At 36.1% G+C, this 16,386-nt stretch overlaps 4 protein-coding genes across 9 annotated transcripts in view; 2 read left to right on the forward strand and 2 right to left on the reverse strand.

Annotated features, from left to right (window-relative positions):
* Positions 1–16,386, reverse strand: part of LOC6050155 (ecdysone-induced protein 78C) — an 84,397-nt gene that overhangs the window by 29,299 nt on the left and 38,712 nt on the right. The window lies entirely within an intron of this gene.
* Positions 4,796–5,218, reverse strand: LOC6050158 (chymotrypsin inhibitor). The gene is made up of 2 exons (XM_001866775.2): positions 5,113–5,218; positions 4,796–5,048 (listed from the first exon to the last, which is right to left on the reverse strand). Exons 1-2 carry the CDS (start codon positions 5,174–5,176, stop codon positions 4,831–4,833), a joined length of 282 nt encoding a protein of 93 aa, XP_001866810.2. The 5' UTR covers positions 5,177–5,218; the 3' UTR covers positions 4,796–4,830.
* Positions 6,696–7,086, forward strand: LOC6050159 (chymotrypsin inhibitor). Its single transcript, XM_001866776.2, has 2 exons — positions 6,696–6,808; positions 6,872–7,086. Exons 1-2 carry the CDS (start codon positions 6,745–6,747, stop codon positions 7,066–7,068), a joined length of 261 nt encoding a protein of 86 aa, XP_001866811.2. The 5' UTR covers positions 6,696–6,744; the 3' UTR covers positions 7,069–7,086.
* On the forward strand, positions 7,170–7,628 carry LOC119768751 (chymotrypsin inhibitor-like). Its single transcript, XM_038259717.1, has 2 exons — positions 7,170–7,282; positions 7,354–7,628. Exons 1-2 carry the CDS (start codon positions 7,219–7,221, stop codon positions 7,581–7,583), a joined length of 294 nt encoding a protein of 97 aa, XP_038115645.1. The 5' UTR covers positions 7,170–7,218; the 3' UTR covers positions 7,584–7,628.

The following is a 16,386-nucleotide window of genomic DNA, read 5'->3' on the forward strand; positions in this document are numbered from 1 at the left end:
AGTCTTTTGACGTTTGAATTTCGACGACCCATTCCAATCGAAGGCTGAAGAAAGTCGAGCGAGAAGCGAAGGCATATGAAGAACAAAGGGTGGCCACCAACACCACCAGCAGCGTAGGCCAGTGATGCCAGGATTTTTTTTCTATAAATGCAACTTTTCGTGAGTGTTCGCTTAAAATTTCATCAATTTTGGCAGCACTAAGCAGACCCAAAAGAGCGCTGGAAGAAAAAAGAACTAAGCTTAAAATAGGAAAATGGGCGTGGCCCAATGCACTCAACTGATTATAATGCATTTGGGAAATATTTTTGTTAAATGCTTGTTAAAGGAATAGCATAACTTTTAATAAAAGTGAAAATAAACAGAAATGTTCACAAAAAGTTGCTCTACTCGTTGGTGTATTTGGTTTTAGTAAATTTCAAGAAACACTCCAGATTATCCAGCATCATTCAAACAAAACCGGGCTTAGGCTTAAAATGGGTATATTTACCCTAGTTTTTGTTATTTCAGTGCTTGTTCGGTACAAGAAACGTGCCAGCATCAAAATAAAATCACAAGTTTTTCAACCTTAAATTTGAATGAATTTGGGTGATCGAAATTTCTCCCAGAACATTTCATTTCCCTGTATAGGTCCCTATTCAAACCAAAACAGCATACAACACTATCACGTTTCGATACAAGTGCTAATAAATTAACGTTACCATTTGAGTGCTGAATTGCGATTTCGTCGATTTATAATGACAGGAAAAGAATTAATATTAAAAACAAAACTATTTTTTCAAGCGCCTTATATTACAGCTTTAATTTTTGATATCTGGAAAATAATTTTGTTCGAGGTGAACATTGTGGGAATTTTTTAATCATAAGTTACGAAAAAAATCCCAAAACTTGACTGAATGTATTGAAAGTGTATTGAATTTTGAAAAATGTACCTTTTGTCAGCCCGTTGCATTGGTTAGAACGAAATCTCAATACGAAGCAATTTCGAAAACGCTTGATCACCAATGCAAATTAAAATGATTTAAAAAAAAATGGCATCACTTGTTCAAACAATATCAGCTCACGGAAGCGCTGGCTCATGGTAATTTGGATGTGGTTTTTGGAATTCACGTAGATACAAAAAAGTATGGAAATGATTTGACATTTTTAATTTCCAAAAACAGATGTAGATTAAATATAAGCTTTCAGAGGTAACCTTGGAAAAAATCCTTTTTCCGATTGACTATATAAATCGACCTAGAGTTGACAATTTATTTAATCACTGTCGTGAAAATGAAGTACTTTACTCTTCTCCTTTTAGTTGTTGCTATTTGCGCTGAACCAGATAGACATTCATAAAGAAAGCATAAAAAAGGTATTTTTTCATATTTTCATAGTTTGTATTTAAAACTTAGTTTTAAAATGTCCACTACAGGAAGCGACGAAAGCCATGAAAGATACAAGCCAAGGAAAATAAGGACCACCATTCCAAGAAGAACCAGAACCACAACTTCCCCGACCACCACGACGATGGCACCTCCACCACCAGCACCGGGAACGTGTCGAACCAACGAGCTGTTCGACACGTGCGCACCGCTAACCGTTCCGACCTGTGCTGATCCGAACCCTGTCCCAAGCGTGTCCGGTGCTTGCTCGCCGGGCTGCAAGTGCCTGCCCATGTACGTGCGCAACGCCGTCGGGGCGTGTGTCCACCCCAGCCAATGCAGCGGAAGTCCCGACCAACCGTGTGGTCCCAACGAGTTGTCCACTCCTTGTACCCCGTCGGTCGTGGCCACCTGTGCAAATCCGAACCCGGCTGTAGTTTCACCCCCGGTGTGTCCGCAGCCGCCGCCGTCTACGTTGAACTGTATGTGCATGATTGGATTCTTGAGAAATGCCGCGGGGGCTTGCGTCATGCCCACCGATTGTCCTTGATTTGATGGCAATTAAAATGAAATCGATGAAAAATAAATGATAAATGCACCTAGCAAACATAAGAGAGCCACGCGCTTGCCTAACTGAATTAGTTGTGTCTTGAGTCTTGAGTTTTCGTTGAGTAATTTGTGTTTGATGTGCTTGTGTAATCATAATTAATTGTTTTGTGATTTTCAAAGCCCTTTCTATATCAACTTTGATCGGAAGGCAAGGCGTCGGGTAAATTGTGTATATATTTTTCGAATAAGGTTTTATTTTTTTAAGGTGAAAAAGCTATTTCTATATAATGATCGCGCTGACATTTTGAATCGCCGAGATAATAATGTAGCAAAATAACTGTGTGTGAGTGATTTTGTGTGTTAATCAGAAAGACCTTCCCAAGCATCGTTGCTCGGAAGGCTCGCCGACTATTACGAAAGTCCTCCCCATAGCATCGTAGCTCGGGAGGCATCGAAAAGCCAATACCTTATCCAACTAACCCAAAAAATATTAATCATGTGATGCTTGAAGGAGATGGTATCATGCGGTATCAACAGGTATAAAGCGAAAAGCTGTATGCTTGATGAGTCTGCAACTTCTACTATCGGACTAACATTCCTCCCTTTCGTTGAACTGCAGGCTTCTTGGGAGGGCGCCGGTATTGACTAATAAAGTAGGAATCTTCAGAGATTAAACAGTGGATGGTTGGCTCCCAATGATCATTTTAGATTCATTTTTTAACTTCAGCTGATCTGTCAATAACGGAGTAGCAGCTCATTGGCAGTCATTCATGCTCATCAAATGCCATCTCTTCAGAAATTTTTAGATTGTGCAAAAAATCTTTGACCGAGTTATGAATTTCTGAATCAATACTATTTTTTTCAAAAAATCGAAATATTGGTCGCAAAAATTTGTCAACTTTATTTTATGAGAATAAAGAGAAAAATCTGTCTATATCTGACACAGAGGAAGATGAATCTTAATTCTGGAATACTCTTGAAAAATCTGGCAACCTGGCAACCCTTTCCAGAAGGGCCTAGATCATCAGTTGTTCTGGTCTACCGATCTACCGCTTACGAGGCGGAAGCGTTACCACTAATCTACGTGGCTCGGTAAGTGATTTTAGAGCCTTTCCTTAAATAAAATGTTGAGGAAGGCAAAACCGTGATTCGATTGGATCAATCAACTTGGGATATTCGAAAGTTTGGATAATCGAGTCTGGACTGTATTAGGAGTACCCACGTCATCCATATGCGGAAGACGTAGCTGTACAAAAATAAATATTTAAAACATCTGGCAACAAACAAACCATTCTAAGACAATATAAAAACAGAATCTAATGTTCGATCAATTATTTCAACAGTTTTAAAAAGATGAAGTACCTGGTTCTTTTGGCTTTTATTGTAACCGTAAGTGCGGTACCAGACAACCATTCGCCCAACCTTGGGTCTAAAGGTAAAAATCTTCAAATTAAAATTACACTTCTGAATTGTAAAGATTTCTATTTAACGATCAAACCACAGTGGCAGCACCAATTCCGGCACCGAAATGTCCTACCAATGAGTTTTACAGCACATGCAAGGGCTGTGACCTAACCTGCGCGCAGCAGACTCCTGGCGTTTGTATCGCTGTGTGCAAAGCTGGCTGCAAGTGTACGCCCGGTTACGTCCGCAACGTCGCTGGAAGCTGTGTCCTGCCCAAAAAGTGTCCGAAAACCACGAAGGGTTAGAGTGACAGAAGGATTTAATATATTACTAATTCTGAAGAAAGAAATGTTGCAAAGCCATGTAATAGGAGAAATATACCCATTTTAAGTCTTATAAGCGGTCGTGTTTGAATGATGCTGAATAATCTGGAGTGTTCCTTGAAATTTACTAAAACCAAGTACACCAACGAGTAGAGCAACTTTTTGTGAACATTTCTGTTTATTTTCACTTTTATTAAAAGTTATGCTATTCCTTCTACAAGCATATAAAAGAAATATTTCCCAAATGCATTCTAATCAGTAGAGCGCTCTTTTGAGTCTGCTTAGTGCTGCCAAAATTGATGAAATTTTAAGCGAACACTCACGAAAAGTAGCATTTATAGAGAAAATATCCTGGCATCACTGGCACACTCTAACAGGCGCTGCTGGTGGTGTCCGTGGCAACCCTTTGTTCTTTATTTGCCTTCGCTTCTCGCTCGGTTTTCTTCAGCCTTCGATTGGAATGGGTAGTCAAAATTGAAACGTCAAAAGACTTTACGCGTTTGTTTTTTTGATGGCGCTTGCCAATTATTTACCTGTTTCGGGATTTTTTTTCAAGTGAGTGACGAACTAATGTGCAAAAGAATATGTTGCCGGTAGTTGGAAGCAATTTATATCTTAAGCTATTTGAAATCTTTAGCGCAAGTGAAAAAATATTGATGGCGTTGATAAAGTTGATTTTTTTGGCCAGTTAATGGCATAAATTTGCATGCTTACTTGAGGCGGTACTTTTGCTGGTAAGTTTATAGCCTAAATAGCATTTTTGGAGCTTGAATCGAGCATCAAACTGTTCATATGACGAAGATAGGTGTTTGATTAGAAAGGGTATATTTTCCCTATCAAAGTGATGACAATGAATTGCGTCCGTAAAGAGTGTGCTTGCGTTCTGACACTTCACCACCGCCAAGTCCGATTAGCGCAATGGTTATGAGTTTTATTCTCATTCAAAGGTCTGCGGTTCGAATCTCGGTTTTCGGATGATGTATTTTTTCAAATACTGCAAATTTGACCGGATCGAGGTCACATCGGAAGCCGGAGCCTATTGCGAATTTGTCAGAGGGTTTGGCTGCTCAATTTTGGGTGTAAATTTTGATAAATAAATAGTTTAACAAAAAATCTCAAATTAATTTTATTTTATAACATGTTATCTACGTTTGCCATTCGAAAATTTACTTAAGAAACGTTTACACATCAACCTATCCTAAGTTCTTGAACCATCCCTTGACCTTCTTGAAGAAGCCGGTGCACTTTTCCGGCTTGACGCACTTGCCCTCGGAATTGCGCAGATACTTGGGCTTGCAGAAGCATCCGGCCACGCACACGGTCGGGCACGTGCCCGGATTGGGCTGGGCACAGGTCGCGGGACACTGGGAGCCACACTGCAGGTACACCTCGTGTTTGCCACATTCGTCGGCTGGAATTTTGAAGTTGAATATTATTCCAGATTTTTTTTTGTTCTCCTCAGAAATGATTATTACCTTGGCCTGAATGAAGCACCGAGCAGAAAACTGCCAGCACAGCTAGAAACACGAGACACTTCATCTTCTCGGGAGTGATTCGATGGGATTATTCAGCTGTTTGGAGAATTCAACCGTTTATATAGTGGGTGAAAATTAGTCAGAAAATAAACAAAAGAAACAACTCTGAAAAATATTTTCACCGATAAAAAATAAGCATAAAATCCTAATGTATTATTTTTGTTAAAAAGATTTACAATTTAAAAGGAAGTTTGTTAAAATAATTTGAAGTATACTTTTTTACACGCGGTCAATTATGTGGCATTGTGTGTGAAAAGAAAAGAATTTTATTTCGTGTTTCATCCTGATTGGCTTGCCCACAAGCAGAAGAAAATCAGTTCAATTAGTTGGGTGGTGACGCGCGGTCAATTATGTGGCATTGTGTGTGAAAAGAAAAGAATTTTATTTCGTGTTTCATCCTGATTGGCTTGCTCAAGTCCTTCCTACATCATCGTTGATCGGGAGGCACGACGTCGTGTGAATTGTTGCATTAAAATAAGTTTAAGTATTACTGTAAATGACTGTAGAAAAGTCCTTCCTTTATCATCAATGTCGTCTGGGTAATCGTGATGAAAAATTACATTTATTCAGTATTTAAATACCTGTGCGCGAGTGTTTTGGTGTGCTAATTAGAAAGACCTTCCCATAGCATCGTTGCTCGGAAGGCTCGCCGACGGGTTTGTTATGAAAGTCCTCCCCATAGCATCGTAGCTCGGGAGGCATCGAAAAGCCAATACCTTATCCTACTAACCCAAAAAAAAATAATCACGTGATGCTTGAAGGAGATGCTGTGGATTCAACGGTCTCAAGCGGTATCAACAAGTATATAGCGAAAAACTATGTGCTTGATGAGTCTGCAACTTCAACTATCGGACTAACATTCCTCCCCTTTGTTGAACTGCAGGCTTCTTGGGAGGGCGCCGGTATTGACTAATAAAGTCGGGGTCTTCAGGGGTTAAACAGTGAACGGATGGTTGGCTCCCACTGATCATTTTTGATTCATTGTTTAACTTCAGCTGATCTGTCAATAACGGAGTAGCAGCTCATTGGCAGTCAACCATGCTCATGCTCATGCTCATGCTCATAATTTGAAGTATACTTTTTTTTAAACATTTGTGAGAATACAATAAATATTTCAGTTCTAAAACTTAATAGTAATGGATCGAAACTAAAACATTCTTCACATTACAACACCATTGGCATTGGCGAATCTCTTTTAAAATTCGTCAATCAGCAATTTAACGATCAATTTGAATGATTCTAAACTCACCACTCTAACATCGAACTCACCACTGCTCATTTACACACGACAGTTGCTTGAAATGTTTTGTGACTGATTGATTGATGGATTTTTTTTAATAAAATTGGTTTACGAATATTTTCGCTGTTTCATAAATCTTGGACGTTTTACCCCACTTGCTCATCAAAATCCAGAAGCATTCAATCCTTCGACCGGATATTAGTCACATGTTTTCAAATATCGCCACACTCGAAAACAATATCTTCTCGACAGTACTGTTTGTGCACAAATCAAAGTATATAAACGCCCAAATTTTCCAAACATCTGTACAATCACATCTCGCGAGTTTCACGATGAAGTTCATCATCATTTTGGCCTTTTTGGCAACTCTTTGTGTTGGTTTGAATTCTGTGGAAGGTAATATATAATGTAATTTTATTTGAATATTTATTAATATTGAAATTACACCTTATTTTTCAGCTCAACAATGTGGCAAGCATGAGGTCTACCTCCAGTGCGGACCGTCCTGTCCGCCGACTTGCGAATCACCCAGCCCTTCCGGTCCCAACTGCCCGATGGTTTGCAAGGCCGGCTGCCACTGCAAGCCCAAGTACATCCGCAATGCCAAGGGAGAGTGCGTCAAACCCGGCAAGTGTTCCACCGGATTCTTTGGTTAACTTTTTTTGAATAAATATTGGAATTTTTGAGTGTTGAGTATTTTCATACAAAGACTAGACAAATCTTCGAAAACAACTTCTGCGTCAATCAATCTATATAAAAGGTGCCAAATCCGAACATCTGAGTAATCTCGAGTCATTCTCGCAACGATGAAGAACATCATTATCTTGGCTGTTTTGGCTACCTTTTGTGGCTTGCTGAATGTTGTTCAAGGTATAGTATTTCAGTGAATTTTGTCATTTTCCAAAAAAAAAACCCATCAATTATCGCCCAAAATTTCCCAGCCCAAATACGTCAGCAATGCTACGGCAACCACGAGGTCTACCTCCTGTGTGGACCCTCGTGCCCTCCGACCTGTGACTCGCCGAGCCCGAAGGTCGACAATTGTCCGGCCCACTGCATCGCCGGCTGCTTCTGCGAGCCCAAGTATCTGCGCAACGATAAGGGCAAGTGCGTCAAGCCGAAAAACTGCGAAAAACTGACCTTCAAGAGTGTATTTAAGAAGCTTGGATAGGCGTGAGTGAATTACAAGAAATAAAGTTATTTGAATATCAATCGATGATTTTGTATGCACGGTTCTTCCTAAACCTATGGCAACAAATTATTCCACAGCTTGTGCTGAAAAATGCATCTCCAGTGTATTGATCCGGAATTATTTTGAATGCAATATGCATAACCTCGATTATTGTGTGTTCGAACGGAGCTTTACTCTTGAACCAAGACGATTAGATTTCAAATACATATTCATCGGAAGAAACCAGATCATTTTGCACTTTGCACCTTGGAACGAGTTGGAAATTTAAATCTTAAGCAATGGGCTCTCACTTTGAAGCAAACTGCAAGTATAAGCACGGCCTGTTTGTTAGAGTTGAAGGGCTAAGTGTAATAAATGAAGACATTTTAATTTTAACATGTAAAAAAGCTGTATTGTTTCAATCAATGGGATTGAAATTCAAGGTGAAGAGTTACATTTGTTAATTTTCGGTTTAATTTTCATGTTTTAGTTTTTTTTTTGCGTAAAACGCGTCCAGGCTCTCTTCAAAAGAGCTTTTCAAAAATAAGCTTTGTATTTGGAACCACAGTTCGAAAAAAGACTAGGCTGCTTAAGAGCGAGTTTTTCACCGCTGTGAAACAGGTCGTATCGAGGTGCTCCGATTTGGATGAAACTTCCAGGGTTTGTTTGTCTATACATGAGATGAACTCATGCCAAATATGAGCCCTCTACGACAAAGGGAAGTGGGGTAAAACGGACTTTGAAGTTTGAGGTCCAAAAAACATGAAAAATCTTAAAATTGCTCGCATTTCCGAAAAACTTCATCAATTCCAACTCTCTTAGATGCATTCGAATGGTCTTTTGAAGCCCTTCAAAACGTGCTATAGACATCCAGGATTGGTTTGACTTTTCTCATAGCTTTTGCAAATTACTGTTAAAAATGGATTTTTTTAAAACCTTAGTAACTTTTCCCAACAGCCTCCAACAACCATACTCCCATATGGCAAAAGTTAGGGAATTTCATGGACTATAAGCCTACGCTTTTAACTTTTTGGCCAATCGCAGTTTTTCTCATAGCTTGACGATTTTTCTAAAACAAAAATTTTACAACGTTAGTTTTTGCCCTGTAGGCCTCCATAGCGGCACTTTTTGGTCTCAATTTTGACATATTCGGAATCCTCAGAAAATTTTACAATAGGTTGAGGTGTTGTAATTTTGAATTTGATTGTAAAAAATGCCATTTAGAATTTATTAAAATATTATTTAGCATTTTGTCGGATTAAGGGTAAAACAAGTTTTCGCCTACTTGATACAGCATTTGACGTATTGAGCATAGGGTAAATAAGATCTATTTCTTTTTTTTTCAAAAATACTTTATTTAATTATTTTTTAAAGCAATATTGCAACTCCAATACTTCTAACTTACGTGAAATTGTCCGAGGATTCCGAATATGATAAAATTGAGACCAAAAAGTGCCGTCTTCTCGGCATACAGGGAAAAAACTAACGTTGTAAAATGTTTGTTCTAGAAAAACCGTAAAACTATGAGAAAAACTGCAATTGGCCAAAAAGTTAATACCGTAGGCTTATAGTCCATGAAATTCCCTAACTGTTGACCTATGGGAGTATGGGTGTTGGAGGCTGTTGGGAAAAGTTATTAAGGTTTTAAAAAAATCCATTTTCAACAATAATTTGCAAAAGCTATGAGAAAAGTCAAACCAATCCTGGATGTCTATAGCACATTTTGAAGGGCTTTAAAAGACCATTCGAATGCATCTAAGAGAGTTGGAATTGATGAAGTGTTACGGAAATGCGAGCAATTTTAAGATTTTTCATATTTTTTGGACCTCAAACTTCAATGCTCGTTTTACCCCACTTCCCTTTGTCGTAGAGGGCTCATATTTGGCATGAGTTCATCTCATGTATAGACAAACAAACCCTGAAAGTTTCATCCAAATCGGAGCACCTCGATACGACCTCTAGAACAAACCGAGCAGAATCTACAAATACTGCCTCTTAAAATATTTTTAAAGCGGTATTTCCCTCGATCCTGGTTGAGGTGATGGACCAATCTATATATTAATTATTTCAATGTGATAGGGTATTTTAACCATTAGTGAACCCCGTAGTAGAGCCGACGCGCATTTTTCACAATTTTTCAATATTTTAAGCACTTTTTCATAACCCTTTGTACAAAAATAATGAAATCAGAAGTCTTTTGAACAATTTTGACTATTTGTTTCATCAGTAATTTGTTTTTGAGCAGAAAAATAGATAAAGATAAATAGAAAAATAGATGTGTTGTAATTATGAATTTTCGAAATATCTAAGTGTCGACGAATTGTTTTCACGGAAATTTTTTTTGTGGTAAATTATAAATTTCACAAAATCCAAATTAAATTGAAACGAGCGCAAAAATGCAAAATATGATAATAAACGAAGGAAAATGTATTTCATTTTGTTTCAGTTGATTAGACTTCTATTTCCATAAAAAAAATAAAGTTTTAGGAAAAAATACTAATGCCTCCTGATCTAAATGAAAATTTAGATAGAAATTATTTTAAAGTATTATTATGTAGTGCGTCCATCCCGGGAATTCCCGGGACAAACATCCCGGGATTTTTCCTAAACCGGGAATTCTCGAATCCCGGGATTTTTGATATTTTGTCCCGGGAATTCCCGAAATTGAAAAAAAAATCATTTTTGGTCTGAAAACTCAGATTAGGTTGTGGAAATAGATGAACAGTTGAATACTTAGTAATCGATATCAATTTTAAAGCATTAGCAAATTCTTATTCGGCATATATCAACATTTATTTGGCTTATAATGGATTTTTTTAAATTTAATTTACGGATCCCCAAAATGCCTAGCGCTTAAAATATTTTTCATTAAACTTTATTTATTTTTTAAATATTTACGTTTAATGATGGCTTTAAACGTGAAAAAATCATATTTAATTATTTTTCATCTGGTATCTGGAACAAATTAGGACAATAGTAACTAATTAAGACAGCATGATGTTCTGATATATTTTTAATTATCAAAACAAGTACATCAATATTCAAATTTATTGCTCTAAAATATTCTGTACCTATTCAGACTGCTGTCCCGATTTCTCCCAGTTGGCGGTAGTGGCTTAAAGATAGTTTGTAAAATATGTTTTATATAACACATGAAATTCTAAACTTTATAAAATTTAACATGGATGGTTTCATTTTATTTGTTTTCTTTTCTTGTTTTTTATTACAGTTACTGTGATTTTTTTTAGCTTTTGCAGTGATTTCACATAAAAAAATGAAGAGATATAATTAATATTTTATGACTATTAATATGAAATAATTTGAATCACATTGAAATTAATATTATGATTCATTAGAAAAATCCAAAGCATAACAAAGAACCAAAATACAAAACAATTTTTTTAACTAACTGAAAACTGCTGCTCTTGTTCAGATTGAAGTAAAAATTATCACCAATTAACAGTATTGAGCTAATTCTACGATTGTAAGCTTGAAAAACAAAACAAATTTGATGAAAACATAGATTTAATGACATTTTGGAAAATTTCCCGGGATCCCGGGAATTCCCGGGACTTGAAAAATATTTTTCCCGTTTCCCGGGAAATTCAAAACCCGGGAAAATTGGACGCCCTTTATTATGTCTTCTCATCCCAAAATGCTCATGAACATGACTTCATTTTTTTGTAGAACGACAATCGCTTTGTAAAATCGGAGCACCCGGTTTATGCCTTTTCCCGTTATTTCAATCTGAATCGAACATAAGACTAAAATAGGATCAGAATAAGAAAATAGTTTCATTAAAAAAAATATTTAAATTTCGATTGATGCATACAGAAATTATTTATTTAGAGAAAAATTAATCCTCTTGAAAATAATTCTGAGTATTCAGAAAAACAAAATAAGCAGTGCAAGGCATTACTTCTTCCCTGTCTTCAAATTAAAAAAAAAACTTATTCAATACACTTCCCATAATTGAAGAAATAGCAATAATCCCTTAGTTTTGTAGATACTAAAATGTCTGGAACAAAAATCTTGGTACAAAAGCTTTGGTTGATGTGCACCGAAAAACGTGTTTTTATCGAAATAGGGTATATGGCCCTATTTTGGACCTACTATGCAAAGCGTCAACATATTTCGCATAGTTCTCAGGAACGGTCTAACTAATTTGGCTCGTTTCAGGATTATTTTGTGCCTTTTTTTTTGTGTGGGTCTCGTGGCGCAGGGGTAGCGGCTTCGGCTGCCGATTCCGATGATGCTATGAGACGCGGGTTCGATTCCCGCCTTATCCACTGAGCTTCTATCGGATGGTGAAGTAAAACGTCGGTCCCGGTTTCTCCTGTCTCGTCAGAGGCGCTGGAGCAGAAATCCCACGTTAGAGGAAGGCCATGCCCCGGGGGGCGTAGTGCCAATAGTTTCGTTTTTTTTTTTTGTGCCTTAATTTATGCTTAACAAAGTGTACTATTGAAAATTTAAAATAATTTAACCGTTCCATTGTAATAAGCATTTCAAGTAAAACATTTTTTGGATGCTTTTTGGACTTATTGAATGTATTTTGGAGACATCGCTGAACCTATTTTGGACCCACACTCTGATTGGTTGAAATTTGGACAACTCGAATTACGGCGTGCGGCGGCAACACGCACACTTACAAAAACTCGGTTTGATAAACCAAAGTGCCTATCCACGATTATAATTTGGAAAATATTTATTTCAGAAATTAAACAATTATGATGAAACAATGGATTTGAATTTGAAAACGTGTTTTAATCATATTGAATGGAAACTCACGCATCTTTAGCAGGTCTCTGTCCTATTTACAATTTTCATATTCTTACGACCTAATTGTTCAAGCATTAGAACATAAAAGACAACCCGTTATTACTCGCAATAAAAACACCTTATCTTAAAATTAAATGAATGACACCGATACATAACAAATTACAATGAAAAATGGTTCTAAATTTTACGCAGAGCTTATATGTTCAAATATTATTAAACAATCAAGAAATTTTAAATGGAGATTATAGCTTGTAACTTGGTGTGAAACTTTCTCATCTGTCATGTTAAACTTTACAGTTGCTTGACAAAAAGTTTAACTACATGTTGCACTTAAAAACAATGCAATATTTGAAAAAAATCTTTGTTTGAATACCAGGATGCCTATGATAGTCATAGTTTGTCTTGTTAAAAGCAGATTTGAGGTTTTCAAACATTATTTTTACTTCGAACTTACCATCACTTAGGTTGCTGATATAATTTTTAAGAAAATCATTAATGTCAATACTAAGTTAATTATGTTTATAAGCTTTTTAATATAATACATATAAATTTTGAGTAATATTGTTAAAAATTCAGAACTTTGCCTGAAATTCGTTGAAACTAGTTTTGTTTATTAAATTATGGATTTATATCACATGTATAACTGAATTTAAAGAATGAATCAAAAGTTTTCACATTTTATATGAAATTTGTTTTACTGGAAATGCCTTTAAATTATATATAGATAAATATGCAAAAATCAGATAAAACATATGGAAAATATATTTTCCATATGTATATTTCTCTGATTAGTTTGCAATACGTCTTAAAAGCCATCACGATCTCCGACACATATTTGATTTTTTTTCTGAACCAAACCAAATTTTGTTTGTTTTCCAGTAAAGAGCATTTAAAAGACGTGCAGATGATAATTCAAAGCATTTTTAATTTATAATTCGTAAATTGATCGAGAACTAATCGAAAAATTGATTTGTTTAAAACTAGCGCTTAGGATCTTTTTAAAACTAACTCAAGATTTTTTAAAATTTAATTCATACGACTTTTTCAAAAACCACTCGTAAGCGATGTTGACAACTCCTGTCACGGTGACAGCTGACGATTTACTGACTAGACCCTTTAGGGTTTTCAATCATTTCCCCTTCAATTCCAACAGGGTAGCCAGTTTGCATTTTTTGAAGCAAAAATTAAAAATATATGCGGCTAAATTGGTGATGATGCTGTTAATACAAAAATAAATCAACATCAGTTTAAATTTTGGGATACTTTGCAATCGGTCGTAACAATCATCTGAATCTCTAGCATCAATTTGCATTTTTATCGTTTAAAAAACATATTTTCATTGTTTCTGTTAATCATTTGCTTTTTAAAGCTTAGATTTCATTCAAATATTTACAGTAAAGAAATTCAATTCAAAATATTAAATTAAAAAATTTCAATCAATTTCAATGAAATATCGAAATAAATTGATAAACAAAACTGGCAACACCTTGTTATGCATGTGTGCTCCAAAAACTGATCCAACGCGGATGATTTGAAAAAATATTTTGAAATGAGTTTTTTTCGATAATAGAATAGTTATTTCAATGGTTTAGTGACGGAAAACAAGAAAGAATTAAATAAACAACAGTTACATTGCTCGGAAACCGGACGAAATTGCTTGGTGTCAGTGCAAAACAGAAAAAATAATCAAGGTGTCGCGAGCCAAATCTGATAAGCAACGAGGCCGGAATTTTTGGACCTAATCGATGTGCTAGGAAAATGAAAGGAAGCTCGAATGGCGTTGGAAAAAGTGGCTGAAAAGCGGAAATAATCCAAAATGTTAACATTTTGTTAACAAAGCACTACAAATAGGTGAAAGAATGGAATATTACATTACGTTTATACAATATATAGAAAAATCAAAGATTTTGAATGCCCAAGACCGCATGAATGTCTCTATCCCTAAAACTAACTGTAATTTCCAATTGAATCGACCTCATTAGCCAAACGACCGTTCCAAATTATCGTGAAAGTATACAAATCAAGTCCAGCATACATCCTCAACTGATACACCTTCGATAAACAAAGAACTAAACTCGTTACGCGAGAGAGCAGACAAACAAGCAAACATACACACACGTACACAAACCTTTACATCATCCTCCGCGCTGAACTTGAAGAACGTCGCGGAGATCCGCTCCGAGCCCAACCCAGAAGAAGAAAGTCCAAAGCGCAATAACAACATCAACAACAAAATCGCAGTCCAACAAAACGGGACCAGTCGGCGACGACAACGACGACGACGATCGTGTCGGCGTGAAGAAGCGATATCAAAACAAAACCCGGGCATATCGAGAAAAGGGGAAAGAGCAACAACAACAACATAAAACCTGAAGGAAGAGAGAGAGAGAGAAAATAAACATAATAAGTTCAACGAACCTTTCACCGGGGCAAAAGTATACTAAACCAACCTGGAAGGCGCAAAAGGCGCGAAGGCACACCATACAATAAATAAAAAATAAAAAGAACAACAACAAAAATAACCGGCAAAAGGTAACACCGATTTGCCGTAAATGGTGTTTAAAAGGTAAACGAAACCTGGCAAAAATAAAAGCAATACGAAATACATTAAACCGGCCTGAACACGATTCGACGAAAGGAACCACCAGCAGGAATAAAAAAAACTCACAAAAACAAAATATAAATACAGAAGGAGTATAGCGGCGGCGGCGGCGGCCCGCGGGTTGGTATCATGTTGATCAATGGATTTCGAATTAAAATATTTGCAAGTTTAATGCACCAGCGAGCGATCACACCGCAACGACGACGACGACGGCTACACTATTGCCATTACGCGACCTGGGGCGAATACGTGGCCGAAGAAACGGAACGGGAAACCTGGAAGTAGACCTACTCCTGCTTGAAGAGCATTGTTCTGGATGCGCTTGTTGTCGTTGGCAGGCGGAGGAGGTTGCGGAATTTCGTGCGATCATACGGAAGAGCGAACCGTGAATCATGTAATATTTGAAACCGAAAAGATACCGTTACGATTCAAAATCGGATCGATTTTGATCAAAAATTAATATAATTCCTTAGTTTTCAATAAGATTTAACTTTTATTGTGTACCACTCCTCAGAATAGTAAACATCATTAAATTTCATTCCCCGAAAAGTTTGTTGTAGTTTTCTTTTTTGTCGATATTAGCTAAAATAACAGTTAGTATAGCTTTCACCTAATGATCCACAAGTCAATGGTTTGTAATTTTCATAACATTTATCTAATTAATTAATAGTTTTGAGTCCCAAACAGAAAAAAAAACCCATTTAAAATTAACAGTGACAAATAATTTGAAAAAAAAAATACAATTAGTCTCATTAGCCTGAAAAAATATGTTATGGCATCAAAAGATAACTATGGAAAAAAGAAATTATGTACTTTGATATTTAGTCATTAGGTACAGTCAATTGCGATTATCATAGTGAAACTAGGTTAAAATTTTATGAAACTAGCAAAAACTTCTAAATAAAGCTATAATGTCTACATTTTTTTTATCTAAAGTTTTATTTAAATCCTTTTTTTTTTGAAAAAAAAATACGTATGACTCTGAACAACGTTGTTAAATGACAGATTTGTCGCCAATACTGTTATCGTCCGGCGATAATGATAAGGTTGTTAGTATCTTTCTTTATTATTATTTATATTATTAATTTGCATTCGAAAAGTACTTTACAGATTTTTTTTTAAATGAACCGTTTTCAAGATATAGCCACTAAAAGTTTAATTTAAGCTAAAAAAAATAAACTGCTCTTTTTTTATGTGTTCATGATTGTCCATTCCTTAAAATAGTTTTTAGGAAAAGTTGAAAATTTCCAATAAAATTGCCTAAGAAATATTGAAGATTGGACCTCTGGTTGCTGAACAAATAATAGAAGAAACATGGGTAATTCTCTACCAACTCACACTGAAAAAATCAAGTTTTGAATCGAGTTCCATACAACATTTTTTGCAATTCCGAAAAACACCCATTGAGTGAAATTTTATGTC

This window comes from Culex quinquefasciatus, chromosome 3 (genome assembly GCF_015732765.1).
Source record: "Culex quinquefasciatus strain JHB chromosome 3, VPISU_Cqui_1.0_pri_paternal, whole genome shotgun sequence".
Lineage (NCBI taxonomy): Eukaryota > Metazoa > Arthropoda > Insecta > Diptera > Culicidae > Culex > Culex quinquefasciatus.